Source organism: Armigeres subalbatus, chromosome 3 (assembly GCF_024139115.2).
Source record: "Armigeres subalbatus isolate Guangzhou_Male chromosome 3, GZ_Asu_2, whole genome shotgun sequence".
NCBI classification, from domain to species: domain Eukaryota; kingdom Metazoa; phylum Arthropoda; class Insecta; order Diptera; family Culicidae; genus Armigeres; species Armigeres subalbatus.
The window spans coordinates 300,370,841-300,395,900 of NC_085141.1; the positions used below are offsets into that span (position 1 = coordinate 300,370,841).

General features: G+C 37.1%; 2 protein-coding genes across 4 annotated transcripts in view; both read left to right on the forward strand.

Moving 5' to 3' along the window:
* Positions 1 to 25,060, forward strand: part of LOC134224981 (uncharacterized) — a 123,826-nt gene that overhangs the window by 86,846 nt on the left and 11,920 nt on the right. For all 3 annotated transcript variants that reach the window (XM_062704696.1, XM_062704695.1, XM_062704694.1), the window contains exon 3: positions 10,816 to 10,912. In XM_062704696.1, coding sequence (XP_062560680.1) covers positions 10,816 to 10,912 — 97 coding nt within the window. The remainder of the gene's footprint in view (positions 1 to 10,815; positions 10,913 to 25,060) is intronic.
* LOC134224983 (luc7-like protein 3) lies at positions 11,327 to 12,451 on the forward strand. Its single transcript, XM_062704698.1, has one exon. It carries the CDS (start codon positions 11,441 to 11,443, stop codon positions 12,365 to 12,367), a length of 927 nt encoding a protein of 308 aa, XP_062560682.1. The 5' UTR covers positions 11,327 to 11,440; the 3' UTR covers positions 12,368 to 12,451.

Here is a 25,060-nt window from a genome sequence, read left to right on the forward strand (position 1 = left end):
CACTGAGTCCTTCACGTACAATTACCCGCACGTTTTTTAAACCGGCTCTAATTGGCTCTTCTGTTGCACAAAAACTAACCGTTCTCCACGAGGCTTCTCATCCAACTCCCAAAAACCATATCTCTCCCGAGTCTTCTGTCCCCACCCATACACTCATCCAGCTCTTTGCTCCTCATTCTCGACATCGTGTCATTTCCCGGCTTCCGTTCCCTGTAATGTCACCCAGCTTCCAACAAGCGCCATCTGTTGAGGAGTTTGTCGTCCCCATTGGTTGGTAGCACATGCCCGCGTAATAGGGTTCTAAAACCATACCTCCGTTCCCATACGCTATCCAAATAGTGAAAATCGCAATATAACTTTTCTCCACTGTTTTGGAACTTGCAATGTTACAACGAGAAGGGTCTTCATTAATTAGTTTTTACAGCACAACTCGTATCTTCAAAGCTTTTTTGGAACGAAACTTTTTAAGCCCAACAAAAAAAGTAGAGAAATGTATCCCTTCGTCACCATTGTTGGTGCTAGACTAGACGCTGTACATGCGATGGTGCCGTCACCGAAGTAAAAAGTCATGTAAATTTAAATCTTGCAAATCGTAAAATTAAAATATTGTATGTATCGGTTACCAGATCAGAGTTCCGTATCTTGATACATCCATCATAGTGTAATTTTATGTCGTATTATTCTTTCCGTCTCCAAATACTTAACAGTTTAAGAGATTAAGACGCAAATAATTTTCATTATTATTTAGAGTGTGGAGCATTGCCTACGAAATCCTTGGAACATTAACGTTAGAAGTCATGGAGGATTTCCGACAGAATCTCTGGAACATTCCCGTTGGAACTCCAGGAACATTCCTGTCGGATTCCATTCAAAATCTCTAGAAGACTCCTATTGAATTCCCTGAAACACTTCCGTCAGAATTCCTGCAATATTTGCATTGGAATTCTTAAAATATTCCCGTCGGAATCCATGGAAGATTTCCGTCGACATCCCGGGAGGATTTGGAATCCCTGGAACATTCCCTTCGGACTCCTGTCAGAATCCCTGGTGGATTGTCTTCCCGTCGAAAACTCTGGAGATTCTCTTCGGAATCATTACAGATTCGTGATTGATCCCCAATTACCTCCGGTGTCTGGACCGTTAGTTAAAGCAAAAAAATGTTGTTATGCCAAACGACTTTCACTTTTTATGCTGTTCAAAATTATGCCCAATAATCGTAATGCCTAGAAAACTAGAAAAACAGATAGATGACTTCTACAGCGGCAGGAAAAAAGATTAGCGCTTAGAAAACAACAGCATCAGTCCCCAAATTATATTCCACACCAATCCATTATACATTTCTTATATCTTTGACATTCAATCGGTAGTTATGTCAAGTGACATTAGGCGACACATGTTTTCTGATCCAATTGAATCGATTTGAATCGGGGAAGCATCTAATCGAGTTCCAAGATTTTATGCCATTCTCCACACGTCCTTCTACGGAATTGGGTGTCGCGAGCAACTGATGCACTAAATTGACACAAGTTGCCGATATTCCTGGAATTCCGACTAAGGCTTCATCGGTGGACTTCTGTCCTTTCCAAATGGACTTCGAAAATGTTGTTTTATGTTAATTTAACATTCAAACCAGATAAAGCAAAAGCATTAGCCCAAATCGAACAGACATGTTGATCGAATGGGGCTAATGATTTCGCTAGACTCAATATGCGTCTCAAAAGGTGTTTGAGCGTATCTAAAGTCGGTTATCGCACTGCACATTATTCGAAAAGTTGGTATTTCTTAGAATAGCGGAACGTTTTAAAATATCATTCTGCAAATCTCACCATATAAATTTCAAAGCGGCATCGCGAGTTCTTTGGTATTACATTCGCTTCACACGTTTGAGACGTAGCTGAAGATCGTCGTCAATAATAATGGAGTTGAATTTAATTTCACCTTTAGGAATTGCAATGCCTCTGGCTTCGACAATGCTTCTTCTTATTGGCATTAAAACCCCCACTTGGACATTACCGGCTCGCAGCGAAATCTGCTCTCTAAGCACTTTCAGAGTTATAACTGAGAGGTTTCTAAGTCAAATTACCATTGTTGCATTCGTATATCATGAGGCTAACATGATGATAGTTTTATGCCCACGGAAGTAGAGAAAATTTCCAACCTGAAAATTTCCTAGACCGGACCGGGAATCAATTCCATCTTTAGCCTGGTCTTGCTTTGTAGCCGCGCATATTACCGCACGTTTAAGGAAAGCCCCTTACCGCTTTACCGCGGTATATATATATATATATATATCAATATCAACATCAAAATTCCTATCGATATATGTTTTACATAAATCAAAATCAGCTCTATGATAACTAAAAGTTGAGCTGCTTGGATTATGAATGGCTTCTTGTGCAATTTCAAACGTCGCAGGAAGGTGATCTGAGTCGAAGTCAGCATGAGTTATCAATTACCAGTTACTGACTGGAATCAGTTAAAACCAAATCAATTGTCGAAGGATTTCGAGTGGATGAAATTGGGATATAAGGACCCGGTTCCCGGCTCACTGCACAGAAAACTAATCATTTATTTTTTTGTTAAATATCTTGGCTGCGCATATGCACAGTATATGTTTCGAAATGGACAAATTGATATGAAATTTGCGAAAAAGAATCCACGTGTCTTGGAGGGACTCGAACCCTCAACCTCCTACACTCTAGATAGGCGTGATAACCCCTACACAACAAGACCACTTAAAGGTCACGTTTGCGGAAAAGCCATCAGAATCCGAGTACCAACCTCCACCGCGGTTAGCTCTCTTTTTTGCAAATTGAATATCTTTCGGATGCTTGATTTGTCCAATCTCCACATGTGCTTTATTATTGTCACAGTCAAGCGAGTGCACATTGTTTATTAAACGAGAGGATCGCACTCCATGCCCCCAGTAACGGGCTAGGCGGGACGGTATAGAATGCGAATTCAATCGCACTCTGCTGTGCCAAAGGCTTGCTTGGCTAAAGCATTTGATGGGTTTGATTGCCTTTACGTAAGCGGTCGCGTGTACTCAGACGACTAATGACGGTGAAAGACCGACACTTGATTACAATTAATTGCATATTATTCGGCAACTCGGCCGTACGAAAACTATCTATCTAGAGAGTAGGAGGCTGAGGGTTCGAGTCCCTCCAAGACACGTGGATTCTTTTTCGCAAATTTCATATCAATTTGTCCATTTCGAAACATATGCTGTGCATATGCACAGCCAAGATATTTAACAAAAAAAAAAAAAGAAATGGGATTCGGACGGGAATGTTCCAGAGAAACCGACGGAAATATTTCATGGATTCAAATGAAAATCTTCTGGAGATTCCGAATGGAATCCTCAAGGAATTTCGACGGGAATATTCCAAGAGCTTCGACCAGAATGTGCCAGGAGTTCCAACGGAAAAGTTCCAGAAATTTCGTCGAAAATACTCCAGGAATTCCATCATGAATGTTCCTGGGATTTCGTAGGCAATGTTGCAGGGATGTAGAAGCAAATCATCGAAGGATTCCAAAGCAATATGTCGAGGGATCCCGAAGCAAATCGTCGAAGGACTCCAAATTAATCCTCCAGGGATTCAGTAAAGAATCCTTCACAGGGAATCCTCCAGAGATGTTGAAGCAAAATCGTTGAGAGATTCCAAAGCAAATTTTTGAGGAATTCCGAAGCAAATCATCGAAGGATTTCTAAGCAAATCGTCGAATAATTCCGAAGCAATTCGTCGAGGGAGTCCGACCAAAATCTACGAGGAATTTCCAAGCAAACCATCAATGTATTCTGAAGCGAATCGTCGAATAAATAATCAAACCTCATATAATATCCATATAATATACACTCCAATCGTTTTCAGCAATAAAATAGTGAATTTAAGTCTGTAAAAACAATTTGAAACTTCTGTGTACGAGGCGAAATGAACACCCTTATGGGGCATAATGGACACCTTGCTAAAAACTGCATTAGACTCAGAAATTGACTTTGTAACATATATATGTGCATACAGTTGCATGCAAAAACTCAAACTTCGTCCGATCAAGTGAGATCAAGGTATTTCTGAATCGTGTTGGGACCCCAATCAACTGTGCAAAATATGGGCTCGATTGGCTGCAACCTCGCATGCCGCATCGCGTTTTAAATTTACATGGAGATTAGTATGGGAAAACGTACTTTTTTACATTTTTGCTCTTAGCGGCTTCAATTTATCATCAATCGCGTGACTCAATACGTTAGCATATAGTCTGGAAGATGCCGAAGAAGGTACGTAGCTGGAAATTCTACAAAAAATGTTATTACGTATCGAAAGATGATTGTTCAAACCATATGCATGAAATCAATGTTTCTGCCAGCACTACCGGACAACCTATGGTTATCGAAGGGCAAAAACCCCCCCTTCTTGTCGGATTTGTTTTTCTTTGTGAAATAATTCCGGATAGCTCCCATTAGCTCTTAGGCCCTATAAGATCAATTATTTTGAAATAACACTCAGTTAAATTATTGGTCTACGTAGTACGGCAGTGCTGGCAGAATAAACGATTTTTTGCACATGATTTGAACACTCAATGTTCGAAGCGTTATAACTTTGTTCGTGGACGTTCCAACAACGTGCCTTCTTCAGCAAAGTTTTTTGGCATCCTTTGGGTTATACTTGAACGCCACTTGGTTTACGATCAACTGAAACCTAGTAGTAATAGAAATGCAAAAATATATGTTCTCCCATACTAATTTCCATACAAACTTCAAACGCGATGCGGAAAGCGAGAAAGTAACCAATCGGTCCCAAATTCTGCACAGTTGTTCAGGACCCATAATGGATTTGAAAAACCATTGATTTGAAAAAATGACCATGAAGCCCCACTCTAATACATACCTACGCGATCATGTCCCCATCCCTCCCACATACATACATACAAAAACGAGAACATAGACGAGACATTTTTTAAGCTTTACTTCGTATAGGTCAATAAGCAACTCCAAAAGAGTATGTAGAATACCTTCAATTGGTAATAGGGGGTCTAATGGAAAATGCTCATGATTAACTACTTTAACGAGAAGTGCTTACATACCGAAAAGTGTCCTGGAAAGTAAGTAGTTATTGAATCATGGCAATTGATTGACATGATGAGAGACTGATTCTAAAACCATTATTAAAACTATTATTTACAGTGGGGTCAGTTTAGTAAATTTTTAAGTAAAACTAATCAGATTTCAACTAAAACAGTAACAGATTTTTATTTAATTCAATTCAATTTCATTGCCAAACACACCTCTGGTGATGTTAAAGAAATAAAGAAAATAAAACCAATCCATGAATAATCACATATTGAAGTTTAGCTACAAATTGATGCCTTATTGAAAGGCCCACGGAGGGCAGCAAGAGTCCCGGCATTCATGGAACAAGCAGCACTTGGAACATTTTATCCAATCCAGTCCTTTTTTATATTGTCTTTATTAAGGAGACTTTCAGCCCGAGGCTGGCTCGTCTCCGGGTAATCCTGTCCTTTGTCAGAAGAACTGAAACAACAGCCAGTGTTGGTAAAAACTCAAAATCTCAAAATTCATGGATGATTCAAATCAAGCGTGAGTAGAAACGTACCCAACTCAGTACCTAAAAACTCATGCACGGACAGATAAATCAACCCAAACTTTGAGTTCAATATACGCACTATTGAGAATATCGCAGAAAAAATTTACCCAAATTTGGGTAGTTTTCCCTTTCTTTCCCATGATTGTTGTCAAAACTAGAGCAAGATGTAAACACCTCACCGATTTTGAGTTGATCAAGGTCCGCTTTGGATAAATTAAACTCAGCTTTGGGTAAATTGTTTACATGGGATTAAAGGCAAACTACCTAGTGCCAGAAAAGTCATTTTACTCAAATTTGGGTTATTGGCCCAAACCACGGTTTTGAGTGCAAACAACCCACTTTTGGGTAGTTTTGGTTTTCAGTGTGGATGAGTTGAATCATCCATTTGAATCATCGTATGTTTTCTTTTGTTCTCCTTCGTTAAAAATAGTGAATTGACGTTTGTCGCATACAATATTAGACACTCTTTTATGTATAAGCAGAAAATTGCCCCCAAATTGATTTCAAATGAGTTTTTAGACCAAAATGATTTTTTGGCAAATGAGTGAAATGATGCGTTTTAGCATGAAAAATTCAAGCGTGATGCATTCCTTTAAAATCGCAGACGATTTCATTCGCACGGGAGCGCTCGTTGATTGAGATTTATGAGTGATTTTACCAACACTGACAACAGCCACATACTTCGCAGATCGTATCTTGAGCAAGCACCGCACAGTGGTGCGTTTGGCTAAAATCGTGAACTTTTTATTTGACCACTTCAGGGTGTTATTTTTTGGCATCGGTGTCTTTGGGAATAAATTTTAGAAAAATATGGCGCATCGAATGACGAAAAGTTGTAGTTCCAATTTTTGCCACAGGTGGCGCTGCAAAATGTAACTTCTTTAATAAACGATTTTTAAATATGGTGTCTTTGGCAAAGTTGTAGTGTAATTTATTATGAATTTTATTGCTGAAGACACCGAGTGTCCATCTATCACCGTTTTTGAAATACGGGCGTTTTTCATGGACAGACCCTAAAAAAACAAGTATTTAAAGATATTTTCGAAACTAACAGTTTCAGGTCAATACAATGTTCTACAAAAATGTATATATAATCAAAATAGACCACTTTCTGGAAGAAACCAGAGATGTTTTTTGCAAACATGACTTGTTATTGGCGATTTAAGGTCGAAAATAGTGATATTTGAAGACTTCATATGCAACAGAGGGGCAAATTGGGGCAAGGAAATCCCCACATGATTTAAAATATCTGGTCTGTAGTTTCATATGCATATAATTATGTCTGTCTCCACGTGTATCCAAACAAGTATTTCTAAATTTCATAAATCGACATTTTCAACTGATATTTATATAATAATTGAGATTTCACCACACTGCATACCACGCTGTTGAATGTTAATGTAAAAAGAAGTGCAGCGTGAAGTTGGTTTTCTGTTCTCTTCATCCAATCATTTCACAAAATGCAAATCTGACGTCATACGCTCGTAAAATCTCGAATAATCGATTAGTAACTAATCGATTACTCTTTATTCTTGTCGATTATTGAATCGATCCATCGTTGGGTAGTAATCGATTTAAAATTAATCGAATATCACAACGATGAATCGATTAATTTGCGACTTCTTAGAGATGTCGTTAATTCCCGATTAATCTATTAGTAACTCATCAATTATTCTCGATTCTTGTCGATTATTGAATCGATTAACCGTTGGTAAGTAATCGATTCAAAATAATTCGATTATCTCAACGATTAATCGATTAATTGAAATGTATGTATATGATAGCACCTGAATGCTGTCAGTTGGTGGGTAGAAAACCAGCTACTGCTTGGGATTCATTGTTAAGTGTATAATGTTAAGGTGTCAACTCATTCATTCTCTCGCTTAGCGTTATAGAGATTTCGCAAATTATTCGATTACTTCGATTAATCGATTCATCGTTGTGATAATCGATTAATTTTAAATCGATTATTACCCAGCGATGGATCGATTCAATAAGAATAAAGAGTAATCGATTAGTCGGGATCTTACGACTTCCCTAGTAACGTATGACGTCAGAATTGCATTGTGTGAAATGATTGAATGAAGAGAACAAAAAAATAGCTTCACGCTGCACTTCTTTTGACATTAACATTCAACAGCGTGGTATGCAGTGTGGTGAAATCTCAATTATTATATAAATATCAGTTGAAAATGTCGATTTATGAAATTTAGAAATACTCGTTTGGATACACGTGGAGACAGACATAATTATATGCATATGAAACTACAGACCAGATATTTTAAAAACTGTGGGGATTTCCTTGCCCCAATTTGCCCCTCTGTTGCATATGAAGTCTTCAAATATCACTATTTTCGACCCTAAATCGCCGTTAACAAGTCATGTTTGCAAAAAACATCCCTGGTATCTTCCAGAAAGTGGTCTATTTTGATTATATATATATATATTTTTGTAGAACATTGTATTGACCTGAAACTGTTAGTTTCGAAAATATCTTTAAATACTGTTTTTTTTAGGGTCTGTCCATGAAAAACGCCCGTATTTCAAAAACGATGATAGATGGACACTCGGTGTCTTCAGCAATAAAATTCATAATAAATTACACTACAACTTTGCCAAAGACACCATATTTAAAAATCGTTTATTAAAGAAGTTACATTTTGCAGCGCCACCTGTGGCAAAAATGGGAACTACAACTTTTCATCATTCGATTCGCCATATTTTTGTAAAATTTATTCCCAAAGACACCGATGCCAAAAAATAACACCCTGAAATAGTACAATAAAAAGTTCACGATTTTAGCCAAACGCACCACTGTGCACCGTTTTAGTTTGATTGCTCTTTCCTTTCGGAACTCCTCGTTTGCGTTAGGGTGTTTCGGCATTACTGTTAGAAATGTGTCTTGTTTCAGCCTTGAACAACTTCTTTTGCCGATCAATATCCTACAATGTCTGCGATGGCTTCAACTCATTTTGGCTGGGGCTTGACGTTATGTTTCTAGCTTTTTCCCTCTTTCGTCCATCGAAAACTTTTCTAGTAACTGTTTTCGGTAGCAGTAGAATTTCCAACCAGGTGATAAATTCTTTCACAGTCATCCAACCGGAAGAGTTGCAGACAAATGCCGTGCCTGGTGGAGCACCTTCCATAAGACTGGTAGTCGAACGGGCCCTAGGGAGTATCATCATAGGTGGCTGTATTTGTCCCGTTGCTGACATGCAAATGCTTGCAGTGAAAAGTAGCCCACTTTCCGCCGATGTCACAGCTCCTACCTGTCGTCGGCATTTCAAGGCAAACACGTTTCGAACGTTTCGTTTGCACCTAAGAATACAAAATGAGTCAAAACATGCATAGAGGTTGCATGCAACGTTGAAAATCGTGCTGGAACTGAATTTGTCTTCGTCCTTTTCACGATGCAGCACATCGAAGAAGTTGTCAACCGCTATATTGTTGAATGCTTGCAAGGTAGCCTCAGGAGTACGGAGCGAAAGTTTGGGATGACGCTTCCTAAAACCGTGAAGCTAATCCCAACCAACCAGCCGTGTCTTCGTATTGAAAACATGTGCTTTCCGTTGCATTCGATCAGCTGGAAAGCAAGGCTCCGGATGTCGCGGGTGGTAATTCTGTAGCATTGAACCTCAAGAAGTGCAAAATGTGGGCTTTTAAAACAGCTTCCTCGGCAGGTGTGAAAACTGTTTTGAATGAGCCGATTTGCTTCACCTTCTGGTCAAGTACTTCTGCAGTGTTCAGATAGCGGATCCGCATAGGTCTTGGAATTCCATGGTCCTTGGCTGCTCGTTTAATGGACGTTCCACTCCGGCAGACAGAATCTTTGGCCGTTTTCATGGCCGTTTTGGACCACTACGGCCTTACCGATAGTCTTTTGTACGTTCGCACCATCACTGCCACCAAAACATTGCGTATGTAAACAATGTAAACAATGTAAACAAGTAAACAAAGTGGGCGTTGAGGTTCATTCCAGAAACATTTTGCCCCTACCAGAGGTGTTCGTTTCGCCCCTAATCGACTATATTAATTTGAATGCATTTTTTAAATAAATTATTGCAAAAAAAACAATATTACGATTAATCATTAATGTCAACTTTCAGCAGCGATACAAAAAACATGTTTGGGGCAAATAATTGATAATAAATATTCTGAAACGTTCGTAACCTTATTTTGCTCTAGTTAGAAATTATGTATAATATTTCAAACCCTTGGGTTATGATTTCTAATTTTGCATATATATTTCGGTGGTTAGAAGAGGACATCAACTGTTCTATTGAAAAATTATATGTTTGATAGTGGTAAAAATGATTAACAACTTAGATTTCCGTTTAAATTTAAAACATTTTGTTATTTTGAGGGTATCCAATTCGCCACGTGTGATCATTATGCTCCTAATCCCCCTATCTGCTATTAAATCATTATTTTGGTCTAAGCTTTTGAACCCATTGTCCTCATTGGCATTTGAAACAAACAAATAAATCTAAGATTCGAAAAAAAAACTTATGTCGCATGTTTATTTGTTTGTTGGGGATTGCAACGTAGTAGATGGCGTTGCCAATGCTTTATGCTGTGAAGCTACGGTGGATCAATTCAAGTTGATCGACTCAAAAGCGTTCAGTATCGTCTCATGTTTTCAGCAACCTACGCGAAAAAATACATCATATACGCATCCTGAAAATATGTTAATGCCATACCGCAGGAAAACAAATGTTCAAATAAATCATTGTAAAACATTTGAAAAATTAAAAATCGATTTTTCACTAGGTTCTTTAAAAGAATAACCAAATTGATGGTGCCAACAAAAGTAGATTCCAACTCAATTAGCATAATTTTCGCATTTGCACTCTGGCTACCCTCCCTGGCATCTTAATGCTGTTGCTTCTCAAGATGAAAGATAAACCGAAACAGGCTCTGCCTCTTGGCTGCAGTAGTTTCTGTTCCGAACATGATCCCAGAATTGATCCGATTAAAGGATCGTCGAAAACAACTTTAGTTCTTGCGCCAGCCAGACTCTCATTATGTCGAGAATGTTGCGGGGGACACGACAGTTTTGATCTCGATCAGATCCACATTAAATGTTTTGAGTTTTTTTCTTATTCGCATTTCTTAAAGTATCGATCGTTTATCACCGGCTGGCGACTGGTGGTGGTCGAAGGTACACCTTCACTTATTCGTTTATTTCTTCTTTTTTGTCAACTTTCAGCACTACATCGAACGACGGCATACGTCCGAGATTCCAGCGGTAGCGGCAGCCCCAATACCAGACGACATCATCCTCCCAGTGATGGCGATTATAGCAGGTAATAGCAGGTTTTATGGTCAAATTATTTGCAGCATATAAATTTTTCATTTAATCAGCGCGCGACAAACATTTCTTGGACGCAAAGAATGTTAAAAGGTCGCTTAATAAGTACTTTGCAAACAAATCTTTGAGTAACGATCGCACTTGAATGACATTGGTGTGGTACCGAAAATATTTAGTGAGAATTAAGGGACATAAAATGGTTGTTAGGTATAAATACGAGAGGCTTTTACTCTCTCAATATAGAAACAGTTTCACAATTGGTAGACGAGTATATCAAACTAGGTACCTTTTAACATCGAAACACTTAACTAGAATTTTTCTGGTGGGTAAAAATGTTAGGATTCATGATTTCCCAGGTACTGTTGCCAAACTAATAGACATTTGATTTGGTATGTACCTATCGATGTTTGCACCGGAAGATGATGTATAAAAGAGTAATGCATGAACCTAAAGATTATCAAACCTTGTGAAGCGTTCATATATTATAGAAGAACTTCGAACAAGTATTCAATCGAACTAAACAATGGATTCCGGACTGTCTCATCGTACCCGTAAATCTCGAACCGCAGAAGTGTGTCGTCTTTGTCTGCAGCAGCGATATCTCGTAAATATCAACGCTAATCAATACTTAGGAATGCAGCTCAAAGAGTGTTTTCCCCAAACATTGTTGGATGATAAGGAACTCCCTCAATTCGTATGCGGCGAATGTTATCAACTGGTCGACATCACCTACCAATTCTCCGTCAGGATGCGTCGTACGGAAGTGTTGCTGCGAACTTACGTTCACATGGGAGGAGATTTTCCCGAACCGGCTATGCTAGAGGCCGTATATCAAGGAACAGCGAAACGATCGGCATCACCCGAAAGAGAGGACGTTTATGAGCCACCAGTTAAAAAGAGAGTATCGTGGGAAACATATTCCAAGACAAGTAAGAAAGATCCCAAATATGCCGAAAAGGATGACCAACCAAGGTCGAAATACACCGAAAAGGAGCGCAAACCATCGAAACATTCCGAAAAGGATCAGACCAGGAAAGATTCAAAACACACCGAAAAGGAGGGTCATAGATCGAAGGACCGAACATCGTCAAAGCACGGAACAAAGGATAGGAAATCATCGAAGCATGCGGAGAAATTAAGAACCGACAATAAAGCAAGCGAGAAACGATCAAATTCAACAAAAGACCAAGAAAGGGGTTACTACAAGTCGGACAAGTTCTTGTTCGGCGAAGCGGTGGACACAAACCGAGACGGAAAACGAAACGACTCAACTGAAGAAACAACGAATGATGCTGCAGCAGCGCGCCCTGAGATAGCCGCAACCAATTTGACAGGTATGAACCTGAAAATGTCGTATGAGGATATGTTGAATGCACTACAAACGATTCAGAACATCGAGAATAAACAACTAAAGGCAATCAGTGGACCAATGACTTATGTAGATGTTTAAAAATGTTACAATAAATATAGGTTTTTTTACAAGAAATATTTCTTTTGAGTTTTTAGTTATATAGAGCAAGAATAAGCCCAATATTCTCATAGAAATAAATAGAGTATTTGATAATAAAAATTAAACAATTTGATCAAGTTTTCTATGTTATGTTTAACCTAATGATATATAACGCCAAATTAAATTATACCAAGCAGTTATACCAACGATGCAAACCCTTCGTTAGTTGCACATAAAGTGCGCTGAAAAAATAAACATGATAAATAGCCTCCGGTTGATTCCAATTTATTAGCGCACTCTCAAAATCAACGATCATATTCCATGCATCGGAATTCGCTGGAAAATTGGCACATTCCGCTGGTAGACTTCAGGACCCCCTGCGGCGAGTTCAAAATACACAAATATGACAACCCATTAGGAGTGGCATTTACAAATTGATTTCTGCCAGATTTTGAACACACTTCCCTTCGGCGGTTGAATGGAACGGATAGAGGCGAACGTCGGTAAAAAATGGGCACGATTATCGTGTTCGCGCATCTTTTGTTGCATCGATTATAATGTGCAAAGTGAAATAATATCCGCCAAACGTCTCCTAATGCAATAAAAAACACGGATGATCGCCACGGACTCCCGTCCGCAATGGTAAGCGATACCCCGGTTAATATCTTAATTAATGGTCCGTTATAAAGTGGATTCGCTAATGAGTTCCCAGGTAGAAAAAACAGAAAACAGAACACCGCGTGAACTTCGAAATGCAGCATGCGCGATGCGATGTGGAAGCTGAAACTGAAAGGTTGCGAAAGCCACTGACCATTTATCTTCGCCGGGTTAAGCATCCTCCGGCCGTCCGGAGGCGTTGTGCGAGCGGATCACTGCAAAGTGCGGATGCCACCATTAAGCCAACCCCAGTGGATTAGTGGAAGTGAGGTGCTAATAATTTCGATGATAAATATGTGAGAAATTTGATAGCGATAAAATTATCCTTCGTTTTATGTGGCTATAAATCGTCTATCTAGAGGAAGCAGTGTAGCTAACAAATCATATTGATTGAGGTATAATTTATGGTCGCTTCTTTTAACTCTTGGTGTACGATGTACCAAGGCTACACAATGTTGGACTTGATTAAGGAGGTGATAGCGGACCTCATCTTCAGCAAAACAAATACTTGATATGGGAAGTTAGGTATAGCTACCGGAGGTTTTCATAATCGTTATTTAAATTTCATAAATTTCATTGCAAGGATATCCTCGGCATCCCGGGAAATTCTTTAAAATTTGAAAACATTAATCTAAAACTCTATGGTTTCTCGACTGTTAAATATATGTGATGTGATTCGGCTATATAGGCTCAGAATTGTTCAAACAATAATGTTTTAATCCCCCGACGTTTCGGCTGTGTTTGGCAGCCTTCTTCTGGGATAAACTGAAAGGTTTTTTTTATTATTACCTATTTACATTACTCCGAACATTCTATCGTTTTAACACCTACTTAGTTTTACTGTTGTTTTATTGCACTGTAATCTTGTGTCGTGTTGTTATTCATGATTTCTATTTTCTGTGGGAGAGGTGGTATGTTTTACAATTCGTGTTTTAATTAAATTATTCTGTTCTTACGATTATCGTGGAATTTATCAAAAACTATTTTTCAATTTGTTCGCACTATCAATCATGGACCCAGTTTAACTGTCTGTTCAAAATGATGAGCTTTTATTTTTGACGCTTATTTGGGTCATTATGATTAGACTAGATGTCGTTATCTGTGTTATTTTTGTATCATTTTTAGACGAGTTTTGTAAATGTGTAGTATTTCTGCGTATTTGTTACTCAAACCTTCAACAACTGTTCTACGATTAACTGTTTTGGTAGTGTTCACAATATGGCACATTTCAAAAATCGGAAGGTTGCCTGTTTTGTATGTCCTGTCTATGATGTTTACCCTACTTAGATCAAACCTGTGTTCGTTCCTAATGATGTGTTCAATTAGTGCTGTATAACCACCGGCTTTCTCCATTTGCAGGTGCATGTTTGATACCTTCGGCTATCATAGTTTTGTATTTGTTGATATCTGTGCCCATACATTCGTACAACAAAATTGTACCGAAAGGCTAACATTTCACTACGAAAACAAACTTTTTATAGAAGCCTCGAAGACGCATAGTGTTATATACCAATCGAATCAGATTGACGAGCTGAGCAAATGTCTGTCTGTCCGTGTGTATGTGTGTGCACAAAAGCTAAGAAAAACATTAGACAACTTTTTAGATAGTAGTCCTCAATCGATTTTCTCTCAACAAGTTTCATTCGACATAGGATAAAGCCTAGTTGATCACTAACTGGAAAGCTATAAAGAAAATGGTAAATCGTACCATTTTAGCACCATATAAGTTTGGTGTCTTGGCTAAATGCGAGAAAGGCAGTATCACTACTCGGTGAAAAAGTTGTTTTTTTATAGAAAGTTTCGAGTCATACCAATGTAGCTCATGCCGCAACGTCGGGCAGTTAAAACATTATTGTTTGAACAATTCTGAGACTGTAAATCCGAATCCCATCACATTAATCTGTAACGTTAACAGTGTTGTTGAAACTAATAGGTTTGATATTTTTCAAAGCTCTGCGAGCAAAGACGGTAAATTACAATTCTGAAACGGCGAGTTCAATTCTCCTGCCATGTTGGGTATAAAAGCGTTCAATCAAAGGTAATTGCCTATTTCCGGGGATTAAACCACCCGACTTGGACGTTTATTTACAATGTTATGAAAACTCATATGTGAATATGTACGTTATGTGGAAGATATTGATTTGGAAAATGTATTGGAGGTAACCACTTTCCCTTCGATGGGACTCGAACCCATGACCCTACAGTACGCTAGACTGGTGCTTTAATCAACTAAGCTACGAAGGACCTCCGTCGGCCTTCGCAACCTAGCGGCTACTGAACGAGCTCGAGATTCCCAAATTGGACGCATAGTCAAATCACTCGCAATCCATTTCTCAAGCCAATACTTCCACATGTGTATAGTACACGTCCACATTAGGTCCACACGTCCACATAAAAGCGTGTCGATTCTCCGAGTCGAATCACAACGGCAGTCATGAAAAACTTAAGCACAGAAACACATTAATGAGGAAGATAAGTGAGCATATTTATCACTGCCAAAAATATCTATATAAGATATATGTGTCGCCGATATAAATTTTTGCAATAGCTCCACCCTAATATAATCGATATAGAACCACACATAATTTGAATAATTGCTAATTCGAGACCACACATAAAGTTTATTTGGAGATATATTTTATTAGTAGTTCGCGTGGAGAATGGTTATGTGTGCGCTGATATACGTCATAAGTTAAATCTATGGATTTTTGCCAATAAATATGTGTGGATTTTTAGTAGTGATTGAACATCAGTATTGAGAAGATTATCACCCATATTTGAGTTTACAATCAAATACTCTTTTGAACGAAAGTTAATGCACATTCTCATTTATGACAGCAAAATCAATTATATATACAGACCCCATTCAATTTTGGCCACACGTCCGGAACATTTATGTTGTCAAAATCGAATAGTTTTTGTAATCTCATGATACTTCAACATTTCTTCACTTTTTGTGACGCTAGACACACTGTGACCCTTTTTTACGTGAATTTTGAAATCTAAACGTTTAAACTAAAACAAAATTTACGCGTTTTTTTAACAATTTTTTTTCTCGTCGGTTTCGGGATCTGACCAAATTTTTTTACGCGGTTTTTGTAGATTTTTTTTCGTCGGTTTCGGGATCTAATTCTTCTACGAAAATTTCGATATTTAGGCGTTTATATTGAAAAAAAAATTACGTGACTTTTTCACATTTTTTTTTGGTCGGTTTTGGGGTTTAACTATTTTTTACGAGGATTACGATATTTACGTGGTTTATAAGCAATATTATAAAAAAAAATGTTGCCAAAATCGAATGTTGCCAAAACCGAATGTTGCCAGAATCGAATGGGGTCTGTAAATATGAAAATGATCCGAACGAATCTGATTTGTACGAAAGTATCGTTCCTTTGTAAACAGGAATACAGATGCTTGTCATAAGACGAGTTTGTACAATCCCATTTAATTCCACCACTTAATGGTACCTTGACAGATACGTATTTCGACCTCAACAGTAAGGTCGTCTTCAGTGTCTCGTACTTGACTCGACTGAAAATAACTGAAGAGAAAATTCCAAAATTCTAAAATTCACAAAATCAAAAAACTCGATTTTAAAATTCAAATATTCAAAAATTCAAAAAATCTAAATTTCTTAAATTTGTGTTAAAAGGTTGGAATTAGTTCAAAGATTAAAAAAAAAGTCTGTCAAAAATTATTAGGATTTAAAAATTTTAATTTTAAAATTTAAAAAAATAGGAATTAAAAAATTAAAAAGTAGGGATTCAAAAATTAAAGAATAATAAATAAAAAAAAAGAATTAATTAAGAAATTATGTTTTTTTTTCTAAAACATAAAAATTTAAAAATTTTAGAACAAAATTTGAAAATTCGAAATTACGAAAATTCAAAAACTCAAAAAATCGAAGACTTGAAAATATGAAATTCGAGAAACAAAACAATCGTTCCATTTAACAATCCAAATTTTCAAATTCTAAAATTAGAACAATATGAAAATTCAAAAAATCCAAAAAAAGTTTTTTTTTTCAAGTTTGACAGTTATAGATTTGAAAATTTCTAAAATTCTAAGATTTAAAACTTAAAAAAAATGAAAATAATTAAAAATTTAAAAGTTAGAAACATCAAAAATCTAAAAAATCTAAAACAAGATTAAAAATATTGGAAAATAAGAAAATTTTACGATAAAAAAATATAAAATTTTAATATCGTAGCTTCGAAAATTTGAAATTGGCAAATTAAAAAAATGTAGATTTAAAATTCTTATGTTTAAAAAACTAAACAATAAAAAATTGAAAAAAAAATATTTTTTAATTTAAATTATAAAAAAATAAAATTAAAAAGTCAAAAATATCCAAATTTGAAATCATTAGAAAAATAGTAAATTTAATGGATTTGAATAAAAATATTCAATAGATTTGAAAATTAAATCGAACAAAATTGAAAACAAAAATAAAAGTATTGGAAAATAAACATTTGAAAATATGAAAATTTTGATATACAAAAATATAAAATTTAAATATCGTAGCTTCGGAAACTCCAAAATTGAAAAAAAAAAAAATAAATCGTAGAACTAAGATTAAAAAACCAAAAAAGAAATGAATAAAAAAATCTAAAAATTCAAAAAAATTTGAAAATACAAAAAAAATGTAAAAAAAAATTAAAAATAATTTAATACCTCTAAAATTTATAAAAATCAGGAATTTAAATTCAGAAATTTTAAAATTCAGAAATTGAAATTCAAAGTATTAAAAAATCTGAAAGTTCAAAACATCACAAATTTTAAAGTAAAAATTGAAAAGCTCAAAAAATCGAAAATTGTTAAATTTGAACAAAAAAATTGAAAATACAAGAACTCAAAATATCAATATCGTTAATTCAAAAATTCCTAAATAAAAAATAATAAATTTGAAAATTTAAATGCGAAAATATCGTGGATATCATGGATTTAAAAACGCTAGAATTGAAGATCAAAACCTCAAAAATTTACGAAAAAGAATCCACGACTCTAGGAGACTCGAACCCTTAACCTCCTACTCTCTAGATAGGCGTGATTACCCCTACACAACAAGACCACTTAAAGGACACGTTTGCGGAAAAGCCATCAGTATACTTTGTATACGAGAAAGGCAAAAAATGGTTTTCGAACGGCCGAGTTGCCGAATAATATGCAATAATTTAAAAATCCAAGATTTCAAAAATTCCAAAATTCCTAATTTGAGAGATTTAAAAATAAAATAACTTATAGGTTAGAAATTTTAATTTAAAACATTCACATTTTCAAGTTAAAGTATAGAAAAATCAAGAATTTCCAAATTAAATTCAATAATTTTTAACTTAATAACATCAAAATTAAAAAAATCAATGATTCAAAAGTTTGATTATTTAAAAACCAAAAATTTAAAAAAATGATAATTGAAGATTTCAAAATTTTAAAATAAAAAAAAATAAAAAATAAACAAAATTTAACATGCGAAAACATAAACATTAAAAAAAAATAATTCCTTCGTAAATTAAAAAATCCGCATTTCTTAATTCCTTGAATAATTACATCCTTATTTCATTAATTCCTCATTTCCTTAATTCTTTAATTCCTTAATTCCTTAATTACTCAATTCCTAAATCCTTAATTCCTTAATTCCTTAATTCCTCAATTCCTTAATTCCTTAATATTGTGTTCTGCATAGTACGACCGGTAATAAAGTGAGTCAGAGCGCGTTTCTTCATGTTACGAACAGCAGAACGATCGCGCGATCTCCCGAAATATTGTGTTCTGCATAGTGCGGTCGGTAATAAAGTTAATCAGTGCGCGTTTTTTCATGTTACGAACAGCAGAACGATCGCGCGCGTTCGGAATAAATAAATAAATAGTCGCTTACCAAGGCGACTTCCTATAGATTACCTTATCATCTAACCAAATATCCCTTTCCCGTGGCACTCACGGAGATGCAGAGGATTGTTTGGTCTCTTGTAGCAACTAATTTCCCCCCCCCCCCCCTAATCCGTGGCCGGCGTCGTTATTGGTCTTGAATTATTGAAACTCCAAATCATGTACGTGGCTTTCTAATCCCAGGAAATCTATTCATTTGGTGAGCTGTGCAAATTTGTTGTTTCTCGGCCAATCACGGCTTGCAACAACGATGTGTACAGTCAATTAAGCTAACCTAATTCCTTAATTCCTTAATAACCCGTTCGTTGCGTTTTCTTCACTTTTAAGCCGGCGTCCAATCCTGTCGTAAGACCCAATCCCTGGTATCAACATAATGACGTGTCCACGGTTCGACGACGTTAGAATTAATTCCCAATATGTACGTATTTTGTATTATACTATTTTTACTCACTTTTGTAGCAGTTTAATTGCCGGACCCTGTAAACATTCGTTCAAACTGTTTAAGTAGCTAAATTAAGCAAATTAAAAACGTCCTGTATTTGTGCCAATTTCCGTTTAGGAGCTGCAGCCAGCAGTTCAAATCATAGTCCGAAGCCGGTTCAAACCATGATCGGTGTAGTTCAAACCATTGTACAAAGTAAAGTTACGTAATAATTGAGTTTTTTCAATGTAATTAAGCATAAATATCTGAATGTAGAATAGTTTTAGGAGGATAATCAACCAAACTTTCATATAAACTAAAAATTTTTACAGTAGTAAAATAATGAAATAAATGAACTCAGTCTTGACAACTTGTCAAACACCCGCTATTTGCTTCAAACTATGATTGGATATACCCTAAATAAAAATGAATATCTGTCTGTCGATCCTTCTAGACTCGGAAAGTACTGAACCAATCGGCGTGAAAATTTTCATACAGGGGTTTTCGGGGTCGGGGAAGGTTCTTATGGTGGTCCTAGACGCCTCCCTAATCTGGAAAGTGGGCTCCCATACAAATGAAACAGAAATTTCTGCATAGTTCGAGAGCTAATCAAGCAAGCAGAACCAAATTAGGTTTTTGAAGAGAAGAAATGCTTCTATGGTGGTTCAAGACCCCTCCCCCTTTTGGTGAATCGATTTGTTGACCGCCTTCTAAATAAATTGCAAATGTAAAAAAAACGGGTTGTTACGTGCGAACGTATTATGTAGAACCCCTGTTTTGTTTCCGTGTTGTAAATATATTTCGGATTTTATCAAGTCTCGTTCTGTCAATCAAGTCACATAACGAAGTTAGTGAAAACAAGCGACAGAACGGGCGCGTTAGTTTATAGTTCTAATGTGAAAAAACACCGTAGTTGTAAGTAATTAATGTTATATATCTTGTCCTTAATTAAATAAAATTTATATAGCTTTGTAGCATGCGGCAAATAATGAAATGTATTTGATTTGCCCTGCTGAAAGATCGGTGCCCAATGTCCTGTTTTCAACACGGGTAATTAATCGATTTTGGGCGAGTCAGAGTGTCGAGAAAGTTTCCAACCCGGAAACATCCTAGACCGGACCGAGAATCGAAATCACCATCTCCGGATTGGCAATCCTAATCCTTTGCTCGCAAGGCTACTGGATGATGGCAGTATCATCATCATCATCAACAAGTTTTATATATATATTCCGGATTTGTGGAATTTTTGGAGTTTAGTTGAAGTGCCCAGAAGAACTGCAGATTAATTATTCACGGAAAATCTTAAAAGTGTTAGCATTAAGCATTCTGGCATCTACGTAGTATTCAATGTATGAAAGTAGATTACATGCTGCCCATCTATACAATCGAAAACCCTATAGGCTAGGTGTGACCTCCCGTTAGCCTTATGAGGAAATAAGTAGGTTGAAAATTTGATGGTATGTTCCCTATCAGTATAATTTAGAATGATTTGGTTGCATTTACTCATATATGACTAAATTATGCCGTATTCTTGGCCTCCTAAGCATAGTTTATCACTGTAAAGCAAAATACAAATCAACGTAATAGCAAACACAGAAACAGTAGAAGCATAAGTACTAGAACGCTAGTGGCGCTGTAGTCATTCATATTACAGTCGACTCTCTATGTACATCTCGATGATCTTTATCTCCATATCTCTCCCTATGTTGATGGTTTTCTCGGTCCCTTAAATCTACATACATTTGGGCTTTCTAGATCTCGATAACCTCCCTATCTCGATATGTTCTGGTCATATTTTGTTCAGGGTTCTCTCTCCCTATGTTGATATATTCAAATTTATAGGCTACTAGACCATTTTTGGACAATAACAAACACACCGAAACAAGAGATGACATTTGTTTTGTTGTCGGTTTTCGTAGCAACGAGCTTTTATCCATTTCATTTTTTAGTACTCATTTAAATTTTCCATTCCTCGATCTCTCCTTATCTCTATGGTCCCTTCAATATCGAGATGTGGAGAGGCGACTGTATTTTGCCAAATTATGCTTCCAAAAGCAGGTTTGGTTCCATCACCAACATCGGTTTGACACTTGGTCGGGGTTCAGCCAAACCGCACCAAGCGGCTTTTCGACTGACTTGTGATATTTTGTTCGTTCGTAGACAACGGAAATAGTTTCATAACAATTTAAGCATACATTTGCAGTAGGGCATCCTCAGTTATGGGGTTGAGGGATATTCGATGCGATTTGCAATCAATTAAATCTGCTAAACGAAAGTTTGGGCAGAAAATCGGTAATTTTTCGATGGCGCTTGGTGTGATTTGGCTGAACCCCGACCACTTGTAGTACTACCGGTACTTCGGCTGCGAGGTCGAAGCAACCTAGATGTTAGTCACGCGAACAGGAACGGCATTAGCAATCTTATACTTTTGAATCAACTACAGAAACCCATAACTAAACTTTACTGCCCATGATCGCATATTTGTAACAATCGACAAAAGTAGGCACTAGGCATGGAAGAAATGGAACGATAAAGATTGTGATATGTAGCTGCACATCATGATCGTATATTTGTAACATTTGCATTCTTGGAGATTTTAAGTTAAGCTTTGGGATCCTTTCCAAATTGTTAGTTATTTCATCTGACTAAGTGAAATCAGAAAGATTGTTCTAGAAAACCTGAAAAAACTATCAAGTTGTTTTGAAACATGAAACGAAGTACCGCATAACGGTTACACTGGAAAATTCTATCGCCGGTATGCCGTATGCCATGAGCAAAAACTTGTGCTCAAATAACAATTAATGTTAATGACGCTATGGAAAATTTCAACTGAAAAAAGTTTTTCTGTAATTCTTGGCGATTTTTAGAAAATAAATAATTGGATTTCCATACTGATGCATATCACAAACTTAAGCGTTCAATTCCTCCCATGCCTACTTTAGTCGATTGTTGCAAATAGGCGAATAGAGACCAACCACAGGAGTTTAAAAGAAGAAAACTAGAAAACAGATTTATTTAAAACAATTCATAATAGTGCTATTGGTTAACCCGAATGTCTGATTGTTTTTAAAGGTTTTACCAAAACGCTACCCACTTACCAAAGTATAGTTTTCCGGAGGAAATCGCTATCGAAAACGGTTCAATCTAGCTGCCGCATTTTCAAACCGTTCAATTGATTTAACAGCTCATACCTCATCATTATCGCTAACCACTAAATTATTTCCGAATTTAGAACTCATTGGCAGTTCACAGTCGAACGTATACTCACCTGTGCACACCTGCCAAACAGAATAATTGTCCGTATTAACAGCTCCGATTGAATCGTTTAATCTACCAATAAGCTCTAAACATATAATTGTAGTGGCCCGGAGTGGGCAACTTTTTTCTGACCCGATACCCCCGTCATACCGTCGAGAGTGTGTTGGATTGTAGGAAAACCAGCACTCGGTTTCCTCAACGGGAGGTCTGTCGGCCAGGCAACCCGACGGGCATATGCAGATCGCAGAGGTAGTAGGTACCTACACCTACCCAACTCGGTAATTTGTTGTGCTTTCAGCATCGTTGAGCCGCAATTAAATGGTCATTTTCCAACGATGATATTACCTCTGGAATAGCGTTTAGGCGCACGAGAAGTTTCAATTGATCATTAATCATTGGGAAAGCTTTGCTTCGGCTTGGTTTGTTTATCTTTCTGAACACTTAAGGCTTTTCTTGGGCAGACACCCAGCCGTGGCACCCATATGATGGTTTCTTCGACTCAAAGCAACTCCAAAGGCGTGCCTTATCGGCTTATGTCGATAATGACACTTAGCCGACCGGGCTAAATAGGTCTTTTCAATGCAGCATAATTGTTGCATTTGGTCTGAGTCATTGATATGTATCTTCGGAGTGCAAAAAACGAACGTGCGAAAAACATCAATGGAATCCATTGAGCTCGTGAACCCATTGAACTAACTGCTATTGACATAGTGGAGCTATACCTGCTTAGGTTACAGAGTGCAAACAAATCCGCCCGGTCTAGTGAGAAATAAAGCAATTTGCCATCAATAGACGACTGCCGCGGTGGCGGCGTCTCTGGGCTTGTTATTTTTTCCTATAATTCACGCTAAAAGCTAAGTACGAGGTAATCACAGGAATCACGCGAGACTTTCATACGATGGCTATCATTTCGGCGTGGGGTGTATGAATATTGAATATTATGCAGATTAATTGCTGCACGTCGTTCATGGTCTGACGCAGCGTGCCCGGAGAGGTTGAATTAAGATCGCATTAGCTGAAGCATTACTAAAAGGGGTACTCCGCATGATTGACGATATAAATCATTTTGTTGTGATTATAACATCAAAGGGTTTGTGTGTTCAGACAGGACTAACAAACTTAGATTTGCTTGAACTGGAAAATATTTACTTAAAATCAAAAATTTCATCTTATAGCATGCTCGAATTTTATTTTCGTTCGAATAAAATTGGTTTTCATTTGAATACCATATAAAAGCAGTGTTCATTACTATAAAAAGACAAGTAAATAACATTCAGCTTAGTCTAAAACTTATTACGTTTTTTTGCGTTTTTTTCCTTTTATGAAATCGCTTGTTCGATCACTATCTTCATAATTACTTATTTATGTAGTTAATAATGTGATAATCGTTAAAAGTCCCATAAAAGCAAGTGTACGAATATCATCATCATTTACATAATCATCAAGGTTTTACAACCGATCCTAGATGCACTCGAAAGATGTTAATCTACTCGTCCTCGCACCAATATGGTAATGCACGCTAATACCCTGCTTATTTATTGAACCACGAGGCCATCAATTGCAAAAGTTACCTCAGGTGCATTTACATACCTACCAAGCCATCTAGTAATAAAATTTAATTAATCGACATTGAATTGAGCATTGATTTCATTTTATGTTAATTTCCACAACAACTATATTGGACCCACTATCGGGATCTGGCGTAAAACGGAATAAAGGAATCAAGCCGGCGAACAACATACCACTTTAATTAAGATCCATTAACTTACACGATGTAGGAAAAATGGCTCAAATAATGCTGTCGCGGTACACATTTAACCCCCATAACCATACTGGGGGCCGTCCATTAGTTAACAGCACCGGCAGCTTATCTTCAAGCGGACGGCCAAACATCTTAATCCAACTCCTGCGAGAACCGTTGCCGCCGGTCGGATTTCGCACTCCATGAATTGAGAAGTGCCTACATATAGGTAACGAGATACGAGAATTCATTTTTATATCCCTGCAGAAATTGCTTTCGGGCTCAATTAGCTTGTCTCTTATTGCCATCAATTGTATACGGTAGTGGTACTTGCTCGGTTGACGTTGTGTCGCGGACATGCGCGCGGTAGCGCACCTGGATCAGGGAAGATTGAACGCCAAAGATTATCTCCACACTGATCGCGGACGATGATGTAGCGGCAATTACTCTCCACTTCATGGCTGACCTGCCGCACCGGATGGATGAGATATCACATCCGTACCTACACCCTGAACGGTTCGTCGTTTTAGGTGGCAGATATGATATCCTCCGACACGATACTGCCGTTGACGATGATTTAATTTATTCAACTTATCGGAATGGATTCTCGTGCAGACTTTATCTTTAACAGCGAACGAAGGCTCTCGATAGGAATAAGTGAGACATTAAACATGTAGATTAGGTCAGCACTTCAATTAATCAAGCACTCTTGTGGCATGATCTGCAAGTA

What these genes read in the sequence shown, in the direction of transcription:
- LOC134224983 (XM_062704698.1), top strand. Translation starts at nt 11,441, where the DNA reads ATGGATTCCGGACTGTCTCATCGTACCCGTAAATCTCGAACCGCAGAA.